Source organism: Trachurus japonicus, chromosome 12 (genome assembly GCF_045865225.1).
Source record: "Trachurus japonicus isolate A0001 chromosome 12, Traja_1.0".
Classification (NCBI taxonomy): Eukaryota; Metazoa; Chordata; class Actinopteri; order Carangiformes; family Carangidae; genus Trachurus; species Trachurus japonicus.
Window position 1 is genome coordinate 26765418 of NC_140918.1, and position 20612 is coordinate 26786029.

The following is a 20612-nucleotide window of genomic DNA, read 5'->3' on the forward strand; positions in this document are numbered from 1 at the left end:
AGTCAACAGGATGCCTGAACCAGCAAAGTCCGCGCCCAAGAAGGGCTCCAAGAAAGCCGTCACCAAGGCCGCCGGTAAGGGCGGCAAGAAGAGGAGAAAGACCAGGAGGGAGAGCTACGCCATCTACGTCTACAAGGTGCTCAAGCAGGTCCACCCCGACACCGGCATCTCCTCCAAAGCCATGAGCATCATGAACTCGTTCGTCTCAGACATCTTCGAGCGCATCGCCGCCGAGGCCTCTCGTCTGGCTCACTACAACAAGCGCTCCACCATCACCTCCAGGGAGATCCAGACCGCCGTGCGCCTCCTGCTGCCCGGGGAGCTGGCCAAGCACGCCGTGTCTGAGGGCACCAAGGCCGTCACCAAGTACACCAGCTCCAAGTAAACAGCTCAGCTGCTGCGACACCAACACAAAGGCTCTTTTCAGAGCCACACACTCAGTCTGCAGAGCTAACTCCTCATCTACACACTGGAACAACACAAGTGCAGATGTTCACTAATTTGTTTTGTTTTATTTAAAGTCAGAACATTTTAGTTATTAGTTGACTAAGAAATTCTATGAAGGTGAAGTAAACAATTATGGTGCATAAACACTGCAGTGTTCGGGTGGATATCAAACTCCTTATTTACACACTGATACTGGAGAAACATGTAGGCTAAATGTTAGTTTCTGGTGTATTTAATGACAGTCTAAGGTCAGTTTTATTTTCTCTAGGTACATGTGGTAGTTGAGTGGTTAACAGCTGAATGTAACCTATAGATATATGATGTGACCACTTAAGTGTTGTACAGCTCAGGTAGATATGAACATCCTACACTATAGCATCCTCTGTTGATCCACACTGCAGCACCTTCAGGTTGAGCCCATAAGTTACTACACTAAGGACACACTTTGAATCCCATTCCAAAAAGTGTGTAACCTTTTCACAGAAGGACATGCACATGCATGATTTCAGCATCCATAAATATTTAAATTGCTACGATCTCTGTCATGTACACTAAGCAGATGCCTTTGAAAAATGTAACTTGAACAAATGATTTGTAACGTTAAATTAAATTGGCAGGTTGCGATCCATCTTAGGTGTATTTCAAAATGTGAATTATTTAATACGACTCAATAGACATGGTTTTGTTTTTGATAATGTAATAAATACAATTAAAGTTAATTATGATTAGTCTATCGTTACCTTTGTCATTATTATCCACATACGTTCCAGGTGGGTTTGGGTAGCTTCTTTGGTCATCTTTTTTTTCTTTTTTTTTCTTTTTTACAGCACTGTAAATGTCTTTATTCCTGGATTTTAGTGTGAGGTACATGAATTATCAACATGAAGGGGAGAGGAGACTGAGCATGAATGAGCATGAGAACAGAGCAGTGACTGACCTGATACACTGGAAAAGATAGGATGACACTTCTTTGCAATTCCAAAGCACTGATGGTGGTATACTGGTAATCACCAGGTACATAAACACATGATTGCTTGATTGTAGACACACTGATCAGGTTTAAGCACTGTAAAAATGCAGCAGGTGAGTTCACCTTTCTTCAACCAAAATGGAAGGAGTCAGAAATGGACAATGAGTTGTTCCACTGTTCTGCTCTGGTCCAGAACTGGTGTCAACACCATCCACACTTTACAGTACTAGTCTCGGTATGGCAGTGGAGGGTTTCAGTCTCCGGCCCCGGGCTCAGGTTCCTTTCATAGAAAGATAGATAGATAGATACTTTTATTCATCCCGAGGGAAATTCACAACTTCGGGCAGTTTAGGATAAAAACATCAGGAAAAAACAAACAGTTAACAAAGCATGCAATAAAATATTAATAAATAAATAAATAATGTCTTAATAACAAATGATAATGTTGTAAAACAGCAGAGAATTGTATGAGAGCAACTGATACATGTCCAAAAGCATTTGCACTTTGTTCAGAGGAAGGAGAAACTGCTACTATGATGTGGACAAATGACTACATGTTGTGGAGGTTGAACTAATAGTTATGAGAACTTTCATTCTGATCTGAGAATAGCACCAAAGCGATTGAGAAAAACTGTAAATAGAAACTCCTTGTTGTCCCTTTAAAGTGCATGGACTTTTCAGTATAGTGTGGTGTATAGGACATAGTTAGTGATCACAGCAATGATGATGGTGTTAAAGGACTCCATACTTTGCCGGAGGTTATATGCTTTTCCAGAAAAGGAGGTGTGCTCTGTTTCCAGGGTCCTCAAAGTAGAATGGACAGCGCTGAACTTTTCAACAAAAGCACACACTGTTGTTGCTCTAGTGCTCCACCTGGTGTCGGACATTAAAGGTATCCTTGATGTCCTCATCCTGGATTGGTCACCCGTGCACTGTTCCTTCAAGGCAGCTTTTCTTGCACCTGTGGCTGAGAAAAAAGCAGCAATTTTTTCAACAACAGCCATGGTGTTCCTCACTACAGGGATATCTGTGCATCCATGTACCACTACCAAATTGGCATGGCTCCTACAGTGGATGCACACTGCCCTTGAGTACTGCTCCTGGATTCTGGCTTGGACCCCACTCACTCGTCCACTCATTGTGGAGGCTCCATCATATCCTTGACCCCTGAGTAAACTGGCCTCAAGATCCATGTCTGTGAGCTGCCTGAGAATGGCGGCTGCGTCTTGTTTGGCGAGGGGACAGAAACCAAGGAAGTCCTCCCTGATCTCAGTTCTCGTGTCCTTGTCACTGACATAGCGGATACAGATTGACATCTGCTGAGTGCCACTGATGTCCACGGATTCATCAGCGAGGACAGAGAAGAACTTGGCCTCCTTTACTTCTTTTAGCAAGGTCTCTCTAATATCAATAGCACCAGGAGAGTGGACACCTCCTGGCCAAGGGCTGAGGCCTCGGCCGGGTCCCTTATGACGGTCCACCGGACCCAACCAATGGCTGAGGGCCGGCGTCGGAGCTGCAACTTGTACCCCTGTGAGGGAGGCAATCACCCAGGGGTCCAGTGTGCAAGCAGCCCAGTACCCGAGCTGGGGGCCAGACCTCAAGTCTTTGTGTGGTCCCAGGGGCAGGCCCTCAGAGATACGAAAGGCCCGAAACGGCTGCTGCGGGACCTGCTGGTGACTCCCTGAACCAGCTGATGGTTGAGTGCGGTGCTGGGGGGCCGGCGTGGAGGTTCTTGGCCTGCCTGGGGCCAACGTGCTCCGCTGCAGACCTGCCAGCTGCTGGCGTGTCTGTCCTGCCTGCGCCGTACGCCCCAAAGCTTCCATAGTCGCGGGTCCAAACAGCTTCCCCGGTTCCACTGGCACCGAGCGGAGAGCGGAGAACCCTGCAATCAATAACGTAGTGAGTGGCACTAACAAAAATCTACAGCTCTGGCTGTGTAAAACGGTACAACGTAGCTACTTTCCTTTACCTTTCTTCCGTATCATCTTCCAAACGTTGAGTACTACCGCGTGCCACAGCCTCTGGAGGGCGAACAATCCGTCTGCAGCTCCGACCACCAGATCACAAGGCTGCTGATGACACTGGAAAAAAGAAAGCGGTGCTCCAACAAGAATCCAATGCAACCACTCATGCGTGCGAGAAGATGAAAACGAACTGATCCTCAGGTGACACCATAACTTATTACCTCGGGTCACGTAAGGGTCACAGGTGACTTTGTTGGTGTAACTCGACCTGTGCATGCGCGAGACATTGTAGATATCCAGTGCTTAAGCATTGCCTCTGGCAGTCAGGAGGGATGAAATAGAACCTCCTTTTTCTCAGATAGGATTTGAACCAGTTCAGTGTTGTATCATGATATGTTAAAGTGATACGCCAACATTTTTTTTTTCATGTTTTGCCTCACTCTCGAGCCCATGACAAGCAGATAGACACCATCCTTTCAACTGTGCGTGCAGTAAGAAGGGAGATAGAGCCCGTAATTAGCTTAGCTCAAACGCTGGAAGTGTATAGGAAGGGTTAGCCTGCCTCCTACCCAAGCTGAAATCAGCAGTCAGAAGCTGATTTCATTTTAGCTCTAAACTCTGTTAAAGTATCACTTTATCAACATTTCAAAAAATTTTAAGCGAAAAAAGTAGCTGTTTAGATCAGCAGTGTGTCGTTAATTTGTCTAAATATCCACTGTTTACAATTTTGTTCGGCAAATTCGGCGCTACTCAAGCTAGCCGTTGTGACCAACGCACTTTCACAAAATAAAACACCCATTTCCCTTTACATACAGAAAACCATGACGATAGAATTTGTGCTTTTACTTTGAAATAGGAAGCTAAACGACCCTCGATGTAGCTAGCTTGAACCAAAATAAACCGCCTTTGCTTGAACCCTCCGTTTTGACCGATCTCCTGTTACCGGCATTTGACCCCTCAAGATGCCTTACCGGAGAGTCTGAGACGACGATTGGTCCGTTTAGAGTTGCTGAAGAGTGTCTCTGATGACTTTAGGTGGAGGCAGGCTAACACTACCGATACACTTCCAGCGTTTGAGCTAAGCTAATTACGGGCGATGCGGGCTCTCCCTCGTTACTGCATGCACAGTCGAAAGGATGGTGTCTATCTGCTTGTCATGGACTCCATGACTCCAAAAATGTTGGCGTATCCCTTTAAAGGATGTTGTGGTGGATGTTGCACAGTGCTGAAGGCAACACCAGGATCTAGTAGTTTTTCTCAGTTGCTTTGATGCAACTCACCCATCAGAAACATCAGCCTCACAGTGCTTAATGCAAGGTTCATCTTTTGCCAAGACAAGACACATCAGCATTTATCACTGTTCTTCTACATTGTTCCATCATTTCCATCAGTGCTGTAGGCTACCTGAATCCAGTTTGAAAGGCACACACTTGTGTTCAAAATAAGAGCAGTTGTTTAAAAAAGTGAGTAAAACTCAAAATCTGTAATAGCTTTGATTTCCATGCATGCAAATGCATTGGGAACAATGCGCATTCTATTCCAAATCAAAACATGAGGAAAAGTGTATCAAATTTGTTATTACTTTACAGAAAGTTAAGAAAAGGGAACAGTGGCAGCTGGTGCTATAAAAATTTGGGGGGGCGATAAAGATAAATAAAGAGCACTGACTTCACATCCAGCTAGCCAACTGTGTTTGGCATAATACAGACGGGAGAGGCCTCGAGTGTTACTCCGTCCACAGTCCACAAATCACCAAATTCACCTAAGTAAAACTTAGGTGCAAAATAGACATTAACTCATACAATAAAAGCAAAATGTTAACTTAATGGCTCGGGGACTTTCTTGTAAATTAAATTCCTTAAATTAGCAAGTTTCACAGCATTTTATTAGCTTGGTGCTTTTATTTTGACGGAAATGCCTGTCTCTCTCGCCCTGGTTCTGTTTCCTTACCAAAACAGCGAGTCAAGGCCCCAGACTAAAAACATACACACTCATTTGGCTGGCGCCCCTCGCTATTGAAATGTATAAAACAACCCAGAATAAACCCAATATGGAATGGAAAGGCTTAAAAATGTAAAGGTAAAACCCATTGTATGAGTGAACACTGAACAGACGTGGTAATTACTTTTTATTATGTAATTTATGTTTACTGTGTCTAGACTTTTTTTCCTGAAATTTTGATGGGGGCGGCGCCCTAGCGCCCCCCTATTAACAGGCCGCCACTGAAAGGGAATATTAAGCTGTTAAAAAAAATAGCAGTGTGTGCATTTTTCTTTACAAACTCAAACATTACTGTATAAATGGAGAAATGTTTGAAGATTTGCTGAACTAATATTTAGTTGTATAACCTCTGTTTCTGAGAACTGCGTCACATATGTGTTGCATGGAGTCAAGCATCCTGTGAGCTGTATTCCAGCCTAGGACAATGGGCTCTAGTCTATGCACAGCTCCACTACTTCCTGAACTTTAGATCGCTCTTTTGTTTCCTGTTTTACATTATTGGACAAACTGATTAATCCAGGTGTGTCTGACCATTGTGATGACTCAGACACAGTGGACTAGATTCCACAATTCCTCTGCATGCCTCAGAAACAGCATTTCTGATGTCACCCCACATGTTTTCTATAAGGTCTGGGGATTGTGTTGGCTTTTTACAAAAATACTTTATTTAATTTTACATGAATACAAGAAAACAGAGCAGGATAATACAAGGCACATACATTTTCAAATATATTATAATAGGCTTTATGCAGGTGTGTCTGACCATTGCTGGCAGGTCAGACACACCTGGATTAAAAAGGAAATAAAGGAGCTGGCTTAATTCAGAAAGTAGTAGAGCTGTGCATAAAGCCCATTAGTCAGGTTGAAAACAGGAAAACTGACATGTTGTTTATTCCAAGAAAGGACAAACAACAACTATTTATTAAAATTGAATCATCAAACGATTCAGATACAAGAAACTCTCCTGTTCAAGAAATTGCAGTCTGCAAGCAGTTAGCTGCTGCAACCACCATCCCAAGAGAGCGAGAATTCTCTGTCATCTGCCTCAGACAAAAGTGTTACATTGATTTCTATTTCGTATAGGCTTCGCCCTCTAAGAGCTATCGCTGTTGGGTTTATCCCCGCGCGCATGCGCAGTCCTGAAAATTTCTTTCGCGTCACTGTGCCCCGCACAGTTGCCCCTTTACGGTCCGCATCATGACTATATTACACCTGCAGATCCGCACATCTGCTCCCACTTTTTCTTCAGCGTTGCAGCTATGCAGTCCTCCTTGAAGAAGAAAGAAGATACTCCTTCTGCCGGTGCCATCCGGCTGTGTCCGGTCTGCAAGAACCGGTACATCCTGCCGTCGGACCTCCACCCCCTGCGAAGCATGCCTGAGCGCTGAGCACGCCGGCATCGCCCTCACGGCCAAGGCCAACTGTGCCTTCTGCTCGTTTCTGTCGGTTCCTCCCCCCGCCCGGTGGAGGTGGGGACGACTGGGGTGACCAGTCTGAGTTCATCGCTCGTTCAGATCGAGGGTTATCACACTGGAAGGTTTATTTCCCCCTCCTCACGTGGGTGAAGGAGAGGAGACATTACACCGGCTCTGCCCGGTGCGCGCTCTGTCTCTCTATGTGGCGCGCACAGCGACCCTCAGACGCACACAACAGCTGTTCGTTCACTACAGAGAGCACTCAGGGACAACCCCTGACGAAGCAGCGTTTGTCCCACTGGTTATGTGACGCCATCTCACAGGCATACGTCACATCAGGCAGGGATCCCCCGCCTGGCATCCATGCCCATTCAACCAGAGCTATGTCCTCCTCCACAGCCCTCCTCAGAGGCGTGGCTGGAGCGGACATCTGCGCGGCAGCCTCTTGGGCTTCACCGTGCGCTTTTACGCGGTTTTACCTCCGTGATGTGTCTGAGACCTCCCTGTCTCACGCAGTGCTGAGCACGGCCAGCAACCAGTGAGACCATACTCCGATCGGTCCCTGTGGGCTCTTCTCACGAGCCCACTCGCCCACCACATATCAATACCTTCGAGATCTCTACCCGAGCCTTGAGACTGTCACGGTGCGTAACCATCGTCTCTGCGCCTCGCGCATACAATCTCGGCGTGCGTAATTATAGTGAGCTGGATATGTGTTTATCACACAGCCTGTTACCTCTGTTGGGACTTTTTACAATGCGTAATTATCGTCCCTGCCCTCTGTAACATGACATGTGTATGACGTTTTGAGTGTAATTCTCCTTGTTAGGATTATTAACTCATGCCTTGGAACAGAGGAGGATCTCGTGCCACTTATCCGTGCTGTCCGCACTGAAGGTTGTGCTGGTGTGTGTGTGTTAATGCTTGTGTACTACTGTGGCACAGTGTGGCATGGACTACATCAGCTTCGCAACAGCGATAGCTCTTAGAGGGCGAAGCCTATACTCATAGAATCTGGGGGTACAATACGTAACCAACGATTTAATACTTTGCACTATGTGTGTGTAATTAATTGTTATTGGTCAAAAACAGTTGGGGAGTGGCTGTGGCTTAGACTTAGCCCTCCCTTCGTTGGTGCGCTCAGACTGGCACAGGTTGGTCCCATCTTCTCAGAACACAAACCTCTGGACCTGAAACACAGCAGGAATCCTCCCTGCACTGCCATAACTTTTTGTCCCAGGTCTCTGAGAGTCCAAAGCCATAATACAGATAATTCAAAACCCTTCTGCACAATGTTTCTATTCAGGAGGCCTCACAGGCCTCTGAAGCTCACCTCCTTTCCGTCTTGGAGATGTTTTTTTTTTTCCAATGTGGCTTTGTGTGCTCACAACGTACCTCAGCAAACAGGATACTGGTATTTACTGCATTATAGGCTCAACACAGACTAGACACTTTATGATACAACAGCTCTCACAGGAAGTCGGCCCACATTAACCACCGGACAGCTCTCATGCTCTCTTATAGATGTTTACTTTTTAATTACTAAAGGATATTCTCAAATGTTTTATTAATGTTAATTATTAGAGCCACCATATTTATAGCCTAATCATTTATTTTACTATTAATAATTTTACATGCAAGTCCACTCCAGTATAAAATATAGACTGGACAATAACAGGGGTCACAATAATCTCTGAAAATATCAAAGACTTTCTTAGAAGTAAGTAATCTATGCATCATTTTGTCTATTCATAACAATCTTTGCATATATTTTATAATCTGTAATAATTGTTGATCTATAGCTAAATCTGAATCAATAGGCTATATTCGTGTATTTTCTTTTATAAGTGGCTCTAAGAAAACAGATAGCCTTGCCACATGCTGTATGATTATTTATATTAAAGTGAAAATGTAAAAGTGAAATGAAGGACTTTGCTGTTAGAGTAGAGGTCGGTGGCTCTGAAAAGAGCCGTTATTGAGGTGAGAGGAGGCAGCACTCTAAGCTCTCTCTCCGCGGATGCGACGGGCCAGCTGGATGTCTTTGGGCATGATGGTGACTCTCTTGGCGTGGATGGCGCACAGGTTGGTGTCCTCGAACAGACCCACCAGGTAAGCCTCGCTGGCCTCCTGCAGAGCCATGACGGCCGAGCTCTGGAAGCGCAGATCGGTCTTGAAGTCCTGAGCGATCTCCCTGACCAGGCGCTGGAAGGGCAGCTTGCGGATCAGCAGCTCGGTGGATTTCTGGTAGCGACGGATCTCCCTGAGAGCCACGGTACCGGGCCTGTAGCGGTGAGGCTTCTTGACGCCGCCGGTGGCCGGGGCGCTCTTGCGGGCAGCCTTGGTGGCCAGCTGCTTCCTGGGGGCTTTGCCTCCGGTGGATTTACGAGCGGTCTGCTTGGTTCTTGCCATGGTAGACTACGAGTTGTTTCTCTGAGCAGGAGAAAAGTCAATGACTCGACCCACGGCGCCTCGGCTCTTAAAGCGTGGGACCGGCTGAGCCTCGGTGACGCCGCTCCGGGTCCCGGGTCCTGATTGGTGGTCCTGGGCTCCTGGAGCTCGGCACCGCCCAGAGGAGAGACCCTCCCCGCCTCCCCCGCCTGAGCGTCGGCTGCTCATTGGAGGACACAGCGGCCGAGCGGAGCCTCTCCTCTGATTGGTCCTTCACCGACCGTCCCGCGCTTTCCGCGCTCATTTAACCGAGGCTGTGTGTGTCTGCTCCTCACTTTCTCTGACTGTCTGTCATACAGAGTTACTGCAAAATGAGTGGACGTGGAAAAACCGGAGGCAAAGCCCGCGCTAAGGCCAAGACCCGCTCCTCCCGTGCCGGGCTCCAGTTCCCCGTGGGCCGTGTCCACAGGCTGCTGCGTAAAGGAAACTACGCTCAGCGTGTGGGAGCCGGAGCCCCCGTCTACCTGGCGGCTGTGCTCGAGTACCTGACCGCTGAGATCCTGGAGCTGGCTGGAAACGCTGCCCGCGACAACAAGAAGACCAGGATCATCCCCCGTCACCTGCAGCTGGCCGTCCGCAACGACGAGGAGCTCAACAAACTCCTGGGCGGAGTCACCATCGCTCAGGGCGGCGTGCTGCCCAACATCCAGGCGGTGCTGCTGCCCAAGAAGACCGAGAAGCCCGCCAAGAAGTAAACTGCTGCTGCTTCTGCTGAAAAACACACAAAGGCTCTTTTAAGAGCCACACACAAGTTAACAAAGAGCAGCTCCTGCACTCTCACAACACAACACATTCATTACTATTAAGATACTTTTATATTGAAATAGCCTATTCAACACATCACAACTCAGTCATAACTTTCTACTATCATTTTTGAATAAACAAGTCTCTCACACTTTTATTAAGTTTCCTTCTTTATATCTACACTACTCAAAAAAAGTTAGGATATAAATTACATTTTAGAATGCACCTAAAATGCACTATAACCTTTAGGCTACAGGTCAACTTAATTTAACCTTCTCCAAACTTTAGAATGCACATGTTCTATGTTTCAGGCCTTATTGAATAACATCTTTTCTCTAACTAAGTGGAACAAATAATGTTTGACAAAAATACTTCTGACTCCATATTCCATCTCTGGTCTCCTCCACTATTATGCAAATGAACGGGTAGTTTCTTACAGATTCTGATGACCTCAGCAGGCTTTAAAAAAATGACCCCTTCAATCTTAGGGCTTCATATTTTTGATATTCATCCATATCAATTAACCATGTATAAATTAGTCCCATACACTGTGAGAAAAGGAAGAAGAATTGGGGATCTGGGAAGGTCGGAGGGAGGCGAAAGATAAGAACATTACATGTCCGAGACCCTTAAAATGATGATTTACTAATATAACAGCCAGGGGCGCCGCTAGGGATTTTGGGCCCCATGAAAAGAATCTATACAGGGCCCCCAACACAGCGGCAACATTTTTTGATGCTATTTTACATACAATTATGCATTTTAATGATATTTTTGACTATCATTACCATATTTGTGACAGAAGAACAACATGACAGTTGACATGTACAGTAGGGGAAGAACTGAGCACTCTGAATACAATGGAATTCATTTTGATTAATCTATTTGCTGCAACACTGATTATTAAATAGGAAATAAACAATGATCAGTAAAATTTGCTGGCCAGAAACCAGGGTCGTCAGTCAGATTATCTTCTTCCCTTTCAAATACCTCAACATCAGCTTGTTTTTCTTCCTGCCTCTCTGTGGTCTTTCTGACTCTTTCTGTACACTCATTCAGTCCATCCTCCTCTGAATTACTTTCAACATCTTCGTCCTCACTCTCTGTCGCCTGTGTTTCTGCGCTCTCACTTTCATCTGTACCCTCTTCCATCTCTTCCTCCACATTCCTCCCTGACAAACCAGAAGAGGGTCCTGGACCTGGCTCTGTAGAGTGTACATGACATACATTAGTTAAATAGTATTTCCTATAATATTACTATTTGTAATAGCATAGTCACCAACATGTAAACTTCTCAGATTGGACTGAGAGCAGTCACCCCAGTCTGCTGCACACACCACAGATTTTCTCCTCTGTTCTTGCGGCATGTGTTCTATTTAATTTTTTAAAAGGGTTTATGCTTGTTGAACCATTAAAATTGTTGAAAATGATTTTTATTTCATTCATTTTAATTAATCTTTCCCATAACAGATTCACCTTTGTATTGTTTTGAGACTGTAGTAAAATGTATTATTATTATTATTATTATTACTACTACTATTATTATCATTATTATTATTATTATTTCAATACACACAGCTGCTCACCTCCTTCCTCATGTGGGGGCACTGGGGCTGGTTGGGGGCTGACAGACAGCTGCTGGTGCACTTGACTCTGTTCAGAATGAGGCATCAGTTTGACGGAGGGAAGGTCAACTAATTGAATAAGAACAGCTTGATAAATGTTTGACTGGATTGATTATTTAACTAAAATAACAGTGAAATGTAAAAATCCTGAGTTTTCTTGAGCTAACATGGTGAGAAAAGTGAGCTAGCTTATAGACCACAGACAGGGACAAAGTTAATATTCCATAACTTTCCATCACAACTAACAAACCCACCTTTTTTTCTGAAATACTGGGTGACATATTGTCGACCCTTCAACTCCTCTCTTAATTTCTTTTCTTTTTGTTTTTGGCTGCCTGCCTCCTTGCTGCTGTGGCGCTGTCTGTGACAAAGCGCCGGTGCGCTACCTGCAGCTGATCCAGTTGGACTGAACCATTTTACATTAATAGAGAGGGGGAAGGGGGGCCCTGCAGGCCTTGATGTTTCCAAAACAAATAAAGTTATTGTTACCAGGACATTGGAAATAAAATATTTGTGATTATATGTTAGTTAGTAACTTAGTGTCATATTATTTTTTCTGTGTTATCATTTCATCATCATTAGGGGCCTCTCTGGGCCCCCCTCAATCATGGGCCCCTAGAATCTGTCTCCTTTACCCCCCCTTTTCGGCGCCCCTGATAACAGCAGTGATTTACGCTGTTAGCTGTTTAGGACAAATAAACAAGACAGGTAGGCAGCCCCCCCCCATGACATCGGATCTGCACCTGTGCTCTCTCTCCACCATGTTCACATGCTGACATCATGAGACCAAGACAACACTTTGATCAAACTGATCAAGTTATTGGGACATTGAGATTTTGTTGTGCTATAGCCACCACTGTTGTTAGCTGTTGTTTGAGATAAAGAAATGACCATTACATCCTTCTACTTAAAAGACTCTCATGATAGAATATCACTGTAGCATGAAGTCTTTATAGCGATATTCTTGTCAAATATCCATAACTTTTTGTCAGTAGTGTATGTTAATAGTCAAATCATTTTCTCTGGTTTCTGTTTTGCAAGTTTTTTAGGGAGTTTTTTTCCCTTGTAGCAGCTTGGTGAACAAGGCATGTAAATGCTCTGGAGGATTCATGTTCTCCTTTTATTATTCTAAGTGCTTTGCATCCTGACAATGTTGTTCTGGGACAGGTGAGAATGGTTTTGATTGTTTGTATATAAATGTTGTGGAGGGATGTGTGCTGCTCCTTTTAGTATGATAAGCAGGTCGTCACATAAGACAGGCAGACACATCTATACAATGAAAAGGAAACTGACACGTCTCTGTGGACTGGATCAATGATATTCTACAACTCCTGAAAGCTGAAAAATCCTATTTATATTTCAGTAATTGAGCTTGAGAAGCTTCATAGAGTGACACAGCCACACACATGAGGACATAGACAACAAGCACAGACAGAGTTAAACACATCAGGCTGCACAGAGAGGGAGAGGTCTCTCCATTGATTCTCTCTTTGTTCAATTTATAATAACACTTTATAACAAGTATTAAGCATTAATTAATAAATAGTGAATTGTTCATTTCTAATGCATGAATACTCATTAGTATGTAGTTTATGAATACAGTTAGTGCTTATCAAGGAGTAAAACATTTGTAAGTATAAACTACATCTAATGAGTATGAATTCAATATTTTGTATGTCTTTGATGACTATGCAGCACCCTGGTAAAGTTTTGTGTTGAAAATGTGCTATAAATAAAAGTGTATTGGATGAATTCAGTATGTAATGTTTAACTAATAACTACTCCATATTAATATGAAGTAGTTTTACTTTGCATCAATGCAGTAAAAAAAATCCTATTGAAGTCTCAGTAAAAGATTTTCATCTTTTTCAAAATTGTCAATAATATCCATAAGAAAAGACATGGGTCAGTGGCTGACAGCAGCCATATTGGATGTCCCAAGTGAAGGCCTGCTGGTGCATAAATCACTGCACCCTGGTGGTTTGTGTGATCATTGCATGTATCTGATTGTGGGCCTACACATGAGGTTTTTCGGGGGGGGGGGGGGGGGGGTCACAGGGAGGATGGAGAGGTCTGATGTATCATGTATCAAATTTGATAGAAATGGCGACAGAGATAAATATTTCGTGTGTGTGTGTGGATGAGTGTAGGAAGCAGCTCTCAGAGTGTGTGTGTGGCTCTTAAAAGAGCCTTTGGAGCAACAGGATCAACATGTGTTGAGTTGAGTGAGGACAGCTCACTTCTTCTTGGCTGCAGTCTTCTTGGCTTTGGGCTTGGCGACCTTCTTGGCGGGGGATTTCTTGGCTGCGGGGGCCTTCTTGACCACCTTCTTCTTGGGGCTCTTGGTGGGCTTCTTGGGGCTCTTGGCTGCCTTCTTGGGGGCCGCTGCAGGTTTCTTGGCCTTCTTGGGGGACTTGGCGGCTGCGGTCTTCTTGGCTGCAGCGGTCTTGGTCTTCTTCTTGGCCGCGGCGGCGGGTTTCTTGGCGGCTGCGGGCTTCTTGGCTTTGGGAGCGGCCTTCTTGGCCGCCGGCTTCTTGGTGGTCTTCTTGACCTCGGCCTTCTTGGGCATCTTGAAGGAGCCGGAGGCCCCGGTTCCCTTGAGCTGGACCACAGTCCCCTTGGCCACCAGGCTCTTGATGGCGGTCTTGACGCGGACCTTGTTCTTGTCCACGTCGTAGCCTCCGGCGGCCAGAGCCTTCTTGAGGGCGGCCAGGGACACGCCGCTCCGCTCCTTGGACGCGGCCACGGCCTGGACCATCAGCTCCCCGAGGCTGGGCCCGACCTTCTTGGGTCTGGGGGCCGCCTTCTTCTTCTTGGCGGCGGCGGCTTTAGCCGGGGCGGCGGCGGCGACTGGAGCTGGAGCTTCTTCTGCCATTGTTCCTCTCTGAGTCTGGACTGGAGCGGACTGATGCAGGACTGGCAGCAGGAGGCGGTACTTGAACACACCATGAGAACCGTGGAGACTCAGTCCAGCCCTGGCTCCAGCTGCAGCGGGACACCGGGACACACACTTGTGTTTTCTCTTCCCGGGTCAAAGCGTCACAAAAGCCCGTGGGAGAGGAGCTGGAGGCTGGCGGTGGAGGAGCCGGCAGCGGACTGGGCTGTGTTCATGTTCGAGTCCCCAGGAGCCCTGCTGCTCTCTGCCAAGTGTCTGTGGAGCCTCCAAACCTCCGCTGCTCACCGCGGTGCTCGCCGCTGCTCGGAGGCTTTTCCCGCTCATTTCTCTCCTAAAACGCTGCTAAATGCTCCGCACGCGCAGCAAAAGCCCGTTTCCAGCTGCTCCACATGTTTCTGGACACATCTGGAGTCAAAGCAGCCACCTGCTCATCAGCACTTTGTCACAAAGTGCACTAGTCTCCGAGCAGCAAACACACACACCGCTGACGGCCGAGGCTCATGCTGAAGCTGAAGCAGCAGACTCTGTCAGAGCCGTGAATATGTAACAATGTAACATGTGTCTGTAGCTCGTTACATTAAAAACACAACGTCAGTGTCACATTGTTACAGTGTCTCAGAGTGAAACCTCCTCATACACACGTGTCAGTGATTGTATCTTTACCTACAGTGAAGCTTCATGTGTGTGTGGCTGCTCTCTGCTGGTAGAGGCAATTTGTGTTACACCAGACTTAATGAGAAAATAAAGGAGAAATAAATCAAACATCATGTCACATCATTGTTACATTAATATGTTGTTTTTGTATTTATATATAATGCTCAGTTATAAAGGAAACAAAACAATACTGGAGAGGTTTAGGAGGGAGAATAAGTCAGACCAGAGTGAATCTCTCAGTGTGTGACTGTTAAATATGAATCTCTAAATAATATATTGATATAGAAAGAATAGGAATATAATAGAAAGTAACTATAGTATAGTATGCTGATTAACATAATGATTGTCTCTGAGTGTAGCAGTTTATCAGTACTGTAGTGTAATAAAGGTTGTGAGTGTATTGTGACCATGATGACGACATCAACACTGATGTCGTCCTCCAACAGAGACGTGATCATCAGACTCTGTGAGCTCAGAGAACAACTGGAGATAAACATCAACTCTGCTCTAGGTCCTAATAATGTACCTGTCATCACACACATTAGGATGTATAGCCTGATACAAATGTAGCCTAGTGTGTGTCTGGTGTAGCTGTTTGAACAAGTGTGTAGCTACAGTCCACAGTTGTGCAGAACAGGTAGCTACATGTTATGTGTCTTGTGACTGATCTGGCTCCAAATTAAGACTTGGACTGTTTCATGTCTTCAGTCAGAGCTGAACAGACTCTGATACAAAGTGGCTTTAAAATGTAGAACAACTGGTTTCATAGTTTGACTGGTGAAAACATCAGCATGATGAGGAAACATCTTCATCAGGTCTCTTTATTTCACACTGTTGTTGTCAAGTCCAGGTTTCAGTCAGCTGACCTCAACACTGATCTGGTGTCAGTCAGTGTGGAGCAGTGAGGTCACAGCAACATTTAATGTCCATTCATTCATCACGAGCTGAGCTGAGTTCACATGTTATGAGCATTTTAATACACAGTGAGGTTAAAGATGAGACTTGAGATCATTTGTCCCTCTGTCCTCCAGACTGTTTGTCCTGTGTCAAACAGCAGACTGCATCAGAGCTACAATGTGATGAGCCACAACAGGTCCTGTATCAGCAGCTGATGCTTTACTGCAGGATGGTGTTGATATCCACCCGAACTGTTAAGTGAACATAGATATTTATATGCATCTTTATTTATTTTTATCTTTTCCCCCCCCTTTACCTTCATGGTAATTTCCTGGTCCTGACTTTAAAACAAAATTAGTGAACATCTGTACTTGTGTTGTTCCAGTGTGTAGATGAGGAGTTAGCTCTGCAGACTGAGTGTGTGGCTCTGAAAAGAGCCTTTGTGTTGGTGTCGCAGCAGCTGAGCTGTTTACTTGGAGCTGGTGTACTTGGTGACGGCCTTGGTGCCCTCAGACACGGCGTGCTTGGCCAGCTCCCCGGGCAGCAGGAGGCGCACGGCGGTCTGGATCTCCCTGGAGGTGATGGTGGAGCGCTTGTTGTAGTGAGCCAGACGAGAGGCCTCGGCGGCGATGCGCTCGAAGATGTCTGAGACGAACGAGTTCATGATGCTCATGGCTTTGGAGGAGATGCCGGTGTCGGGGTGGACCTGCTTGAGCACCTTGTAGACGTAGATGGCGTAGCTCTCCCTCCTGGTCTTTCTCCTCTTCTTGCCGCCCTTACCGGCGGCCTTGGTGACGGCTTTCTTGGAGCCCTTCTTGGGCGCGGACTTTGCTGGTTCAGGCATCCTGTTGACTAGACAGAGTCAGATGAAAGTGACGAGGAGGGAGCCGCTCTACTTATACAAGGCTGTATGCAAATACGACTGTGTGGCCCCTCTCCTCTGATTGGTTCAGCTGCTCCTCTTCAAGTTGCATTGAATCACTAGTGTGGATGTAGGACACAGACCATTCATTCACTTCTCTCTGTCCTTTGACTTTACTCAACTCTTACTCGTTATTGATACAATTTATTCATAGTTTACTGTAATAAAATCTTATGTTCCTTGAACAATCAAACCTTCTCAAGTTATCAATTAGGCCTAAACATTTTTTTTTAAACTAATCATTCATTAAACATTTTAAGCCTCACAGATGTTGGTCCCATCATGATAGATATAAAGGTCAGTGCTGCAGTCAAACTGCAATAATGTGTTAACATGTGATAGTACAAAACCAAAATATCTCTAATATTATAAAATGTATAAATAGCAGTGGTTCCCATGGAGTCATTGATGTTACTGTAACAAGGCTGACAAATCTCAGTTTAAATATTAGGGCAGGTTACCACTCCTATGTTTCCTAAATCTAATATCATTTAGCTAAAAATAATGGTGTAATTAAGTAACATGAGAGAGCTGGTCAGAGACACTTCTGCCCCTGACATTGACCTGTCCTATGTCACCAACCTTCTTAAACAAACTAAAGTAAATAAGAGCCCGGGGCCAGACAATATTAGTGGCAGAGTGCTCAAGTCCTGTGCCTCGCAACTTAGTGGAATTTTAAAAGTCATTTTCACTCAGTCTCTCCAGCTGCAGACCGTTCCTAAGGTGTGGAAACATGCAACTATTGTCCCCGTGGCTAAAATAAAAAGCCCCAAAGTCTTAAATGACTTTCGACCAATAGCCCTCACCTCTTTGGTGATGAAGGTCTTTGAAAAGCTAGTTAAGAAGGAAGTACTGAAGCAGGTCAAAGGCCTCCTAGATCCTCTGCAGTTTGCCTACCAGGCAGGCAGGGGCGTGGAAGATGCAACTCTGTTTTTAATAAATGTCTTAGTTAAACATCTGGAGGCCCCTAAGACACATGCAAGGCTTTTGTTTGTCGACTTTTCGTCGGCATTCAATACCATCCAGCCCTATCTTCTTGCAGAGAAACTTACTTTGCATTTTAATCTGAACCCAAATCTTGTTGGCTGGTTACTGGACTTTTTGTTAGATCGATCACAATGTGTGAGAGTCAATGGTGTGTTATCATCTAAGTTATTGTCTTCAACGGGTTCCCCACAGGGCTGTGTCCTGTCCTCACTGCTTTTTATTCTGTACACAAACTCCTGTAGGAGTACATATGAGAACAGGCATATCCTGAAGTTCGCTGATGACTCTGTCATAATAAGTCTTTTAAAGGACAGTGAAACTGAGCATGGTACTGTGGTAGATGATTTTATAACATGGTGCAATGATTTCTTCTTGTCAATCAATGTGCTAAAAACAAAAGACATGCTTATTGATTTCCGAAAATCCCAACCTATCACTCCTCGGACAATCATTCAGGACAAAGAGGTTGAGATTGTATCAGAATATAAATATTTAGGGACTCTCATCGACAATAAGCTGAGTTTTGAAGCAAATACAGATGTAGTATGTAAAAAGGTTCAGCAGCGCCTGTTCTTTTTAAGAAAATTGAATTCATTCAAAGTCTGCAATATCTTAATGACCTTATTCTATCAATGTTTTATCGAGTCTGTTCTTACTTATTGTTGTGTGGCCTGGTTTGGATTTCTCACCCTGTCCAACAAAAACAGGCTAGCAAGGCTTACCAAAGTGGCAAGCAAGGTGATCGGGGTGCAGCAAGCCCAGCTTCAGGACATCTATCTCAAGCGAATATGGACCAAAGCTAAACTTATTATTGACTGTCCTGACCACCCACTTTATAAGGAGTTTGACCTCCTTCCATCTGGACGCCGTTTTAGGATGCCCAAGACCAGAACGCGGCGTGCCAGGGTCTCCTTTATCCCTGCTGCTATAGACAGGCTTAATATCTTGGGCTAGGCTTGGTTATTCTCTCAGGCCTCTGCACTTAAATGCACTTGGGTATTAAGTGTTGTTTATCTTATTTTATTTTTATTTTTATTTCCAATTCTTGCAGCACTATGCACTTTAATGCACTGTGTAGACTTTTGCATTCTCACTTGCGCAGAGCATTATGTATTATGTATGCTATTATTATTATTATTATTATCAACAGTAATTTATTATTAGTAGTATGTTTCTATTACTCGTACTGTTTTTTAATGCATGTTGATGTCTTGGATGCTGTCTTTTTTGTCTTGTGTATGTGATGCTTGCTGCGAATCCAATTTCCCTCGGGACGTGAATAAAACTGAACTGAACTGAACTGAACTGAACTGTAATCTTTCTTCTGTAATGTCTCTTCCTCCCTACTAGGTGGGTCATTCCTGAATATTAACTGTCACGTTTCATCTCATACAATGTTTATACTACATTAAATCACATTTGTGTTAATTCCATTATTTCTTATATTAAGATACATGGATTAAACATTGTTCTAGTGAGTGCAGTAATTCATCATCTTGCAAACTGCTCCTACTATATTTTGTGACATTGTAGTCAGACCGTGTCATAGGCTACTCTTTGGTTTCAGCCAATATTTTAAGTACTTGCCAATGTTCTGCTTTTCTTCCAACAGTTACATTTGTAGCCATTGGTTTCTCCTCCCATCTCAATCTTTAAAAAATAAAAAATAAAGATATTGTAGAAGTAAGACTTTTGGTCTAAATTACCCCTTCATAGATGCTTATGAACGCGAAGCGACAGAGCAAAGGCTACACTCATATTCAAAGGACGAAGCTCTAGAGTGTGTGTGGCTCTTAAAAGAGCCTTTATTGTGTTGTTGATGCAACAATCCCACAGGGATAAAAGAAATGTAGTTTTAGGTGAAAATTGTGGGAAAATGTGTAATTTATGGTATAAAGAGGTCATGTGACCTCTGTGTTTGTCAGAAAGATACAACCATGGGCTTAAATGAAAAGCCTAGAAGGTTCCCTTTACAATGATTATGACACCAATCAGAATATTATCAAATAGGAAATTGATAGCCATTTCCAACTTTGGAGTGTTTAATCAATAATTATGCTAATTAATTATGACTAAACGGTAACGTTTAGCTATAGGCAAACGACAGAAATGGCTTCAGCACAATTTTTTTTTAAATATTTTTGTAGCCTATAATGACACTTTGTCATCAGTGGAAGGAGTAATTTGCAACATGTTTATCACAGTAGTGGTTAGATACTGTATCGCTACATGTAGCAACAGAGAATCATCATAAGAAAAGGACAGAGCTCTCAGTGAGTGTGTGTGGCTCTAAAAAGAGCCTTTGTTGTGTTGTTGAGGTAAAGACTTTAACCTCCGAAGCCGTACAGAGTGCGGCCCTGCCTCTTGAGAGCGTACACCACGTCCATGGCGGTGACCGTCTTCCTCTTGGCGTGCTCGGTGTAGGTGACGGCGTCGCGGATGACGTTCTCCAGGAAGACCTTCAACACACCGCGGGTCTCCTCGTAGATCAGACCGGAGATACGCTTGACTCCGCCGCGGCGAGCCAGACGGCGGATGGCGGGCTTGGTGATGCCCTGGATGTTATCACGGAGAACTTTACGGTGACGCTTGGCGCCTCCTTTACCGAGTCCCTTTCCTCCTTTTCCTCGACCACTCAT

At 44.7% G+C, this 20612-nt stretch overlaps 5 protein-coding genes and 1 pseudogene across 5 annotated transcripts; 2 read left to right on the forward strand and 4 right to left on the reverse strand.

Moving 5' to 3' along the window:
- On the forward strand, positions 1-434 carry LOC146977647 (histone H2B 1/2-like). Its single transcript, XM_085794000.1, has one exon. It carries the CDS (start codon positions 11-13, stop codon positions 383-385), a length of 375 nt encoding a protein of 124 aa, XP_085650126.1. The 5' UTR covers positions 1-10; the 3' UTR covers positions 386-434.
- Positions 435-8795: 8361 nt separating this feature from the next.
- On the reverse strand, positions 8796-9235 carry LOC146977648 (histone H3). Its single transcript, XM_085793996.1, has one exon. The coding sequence runs from the start codon at positions 9207-9209 to the stop codon at positions 8799-8801; it is 411 nt and encodes a 136-aa protein (XP_085650122.1). The 5' UTR covers positions 9210-9235; the 3' UTR covers positions 8796-8798.
- A 315-nt stretch (positions 9236-9550) lies between these two features.
- LOC146977649 (histone H2A-like) lies at positions 9551-9973 on the forward strand. The gene has a single exon (XM_085793999.1). The coding sequence runs from the start codon at positions 9560-9562 to the stop codon at positions 9941-9943; it is 384 nt and encodes a 127-aa protein (XP_085650125.1). The 5' UTR covers positions 9551-9559; the 3' UTR covers positions 9944-9973.
- A 3865-nt stretch (positions 9974-13838) lies between these two features.
- LOC146977650 (histone H1 pseudogene) lies at positions 13839-14507 on the reverse strand (annotated as a pseudogene).
- A 1977-nt stretch (positions 14508-16484) lies between these two features.
- On the reverse strand, positions 16485-16916 carry LOC146977651 (histone H2B 1/2-like). Its single transcript, XM_085794004.1, has one exon. The coding sequence runs from the start codon at positions 16906-16908 to the stop codon at positions 16534-16536; it is 375 nt and encodes a 124-aa protein (XP_085650130.1). The 5' UTR covers positions 16909-16916; the 3' UTR covers positions 16485-16533.
- Positions 16917-20300: 3384 nt separating this feature from the next.
- On the reverse strand, positions 20301-20612 carry LOC146977652 (histone H4). The gene has a single exon (XM_085794338.1). The coding sequence runs from the start codon at positions 20610-20612 to the stop codon at positions 20301-20303; it is 312 nt and encodes a 103-aa protein (XP_085650464.1).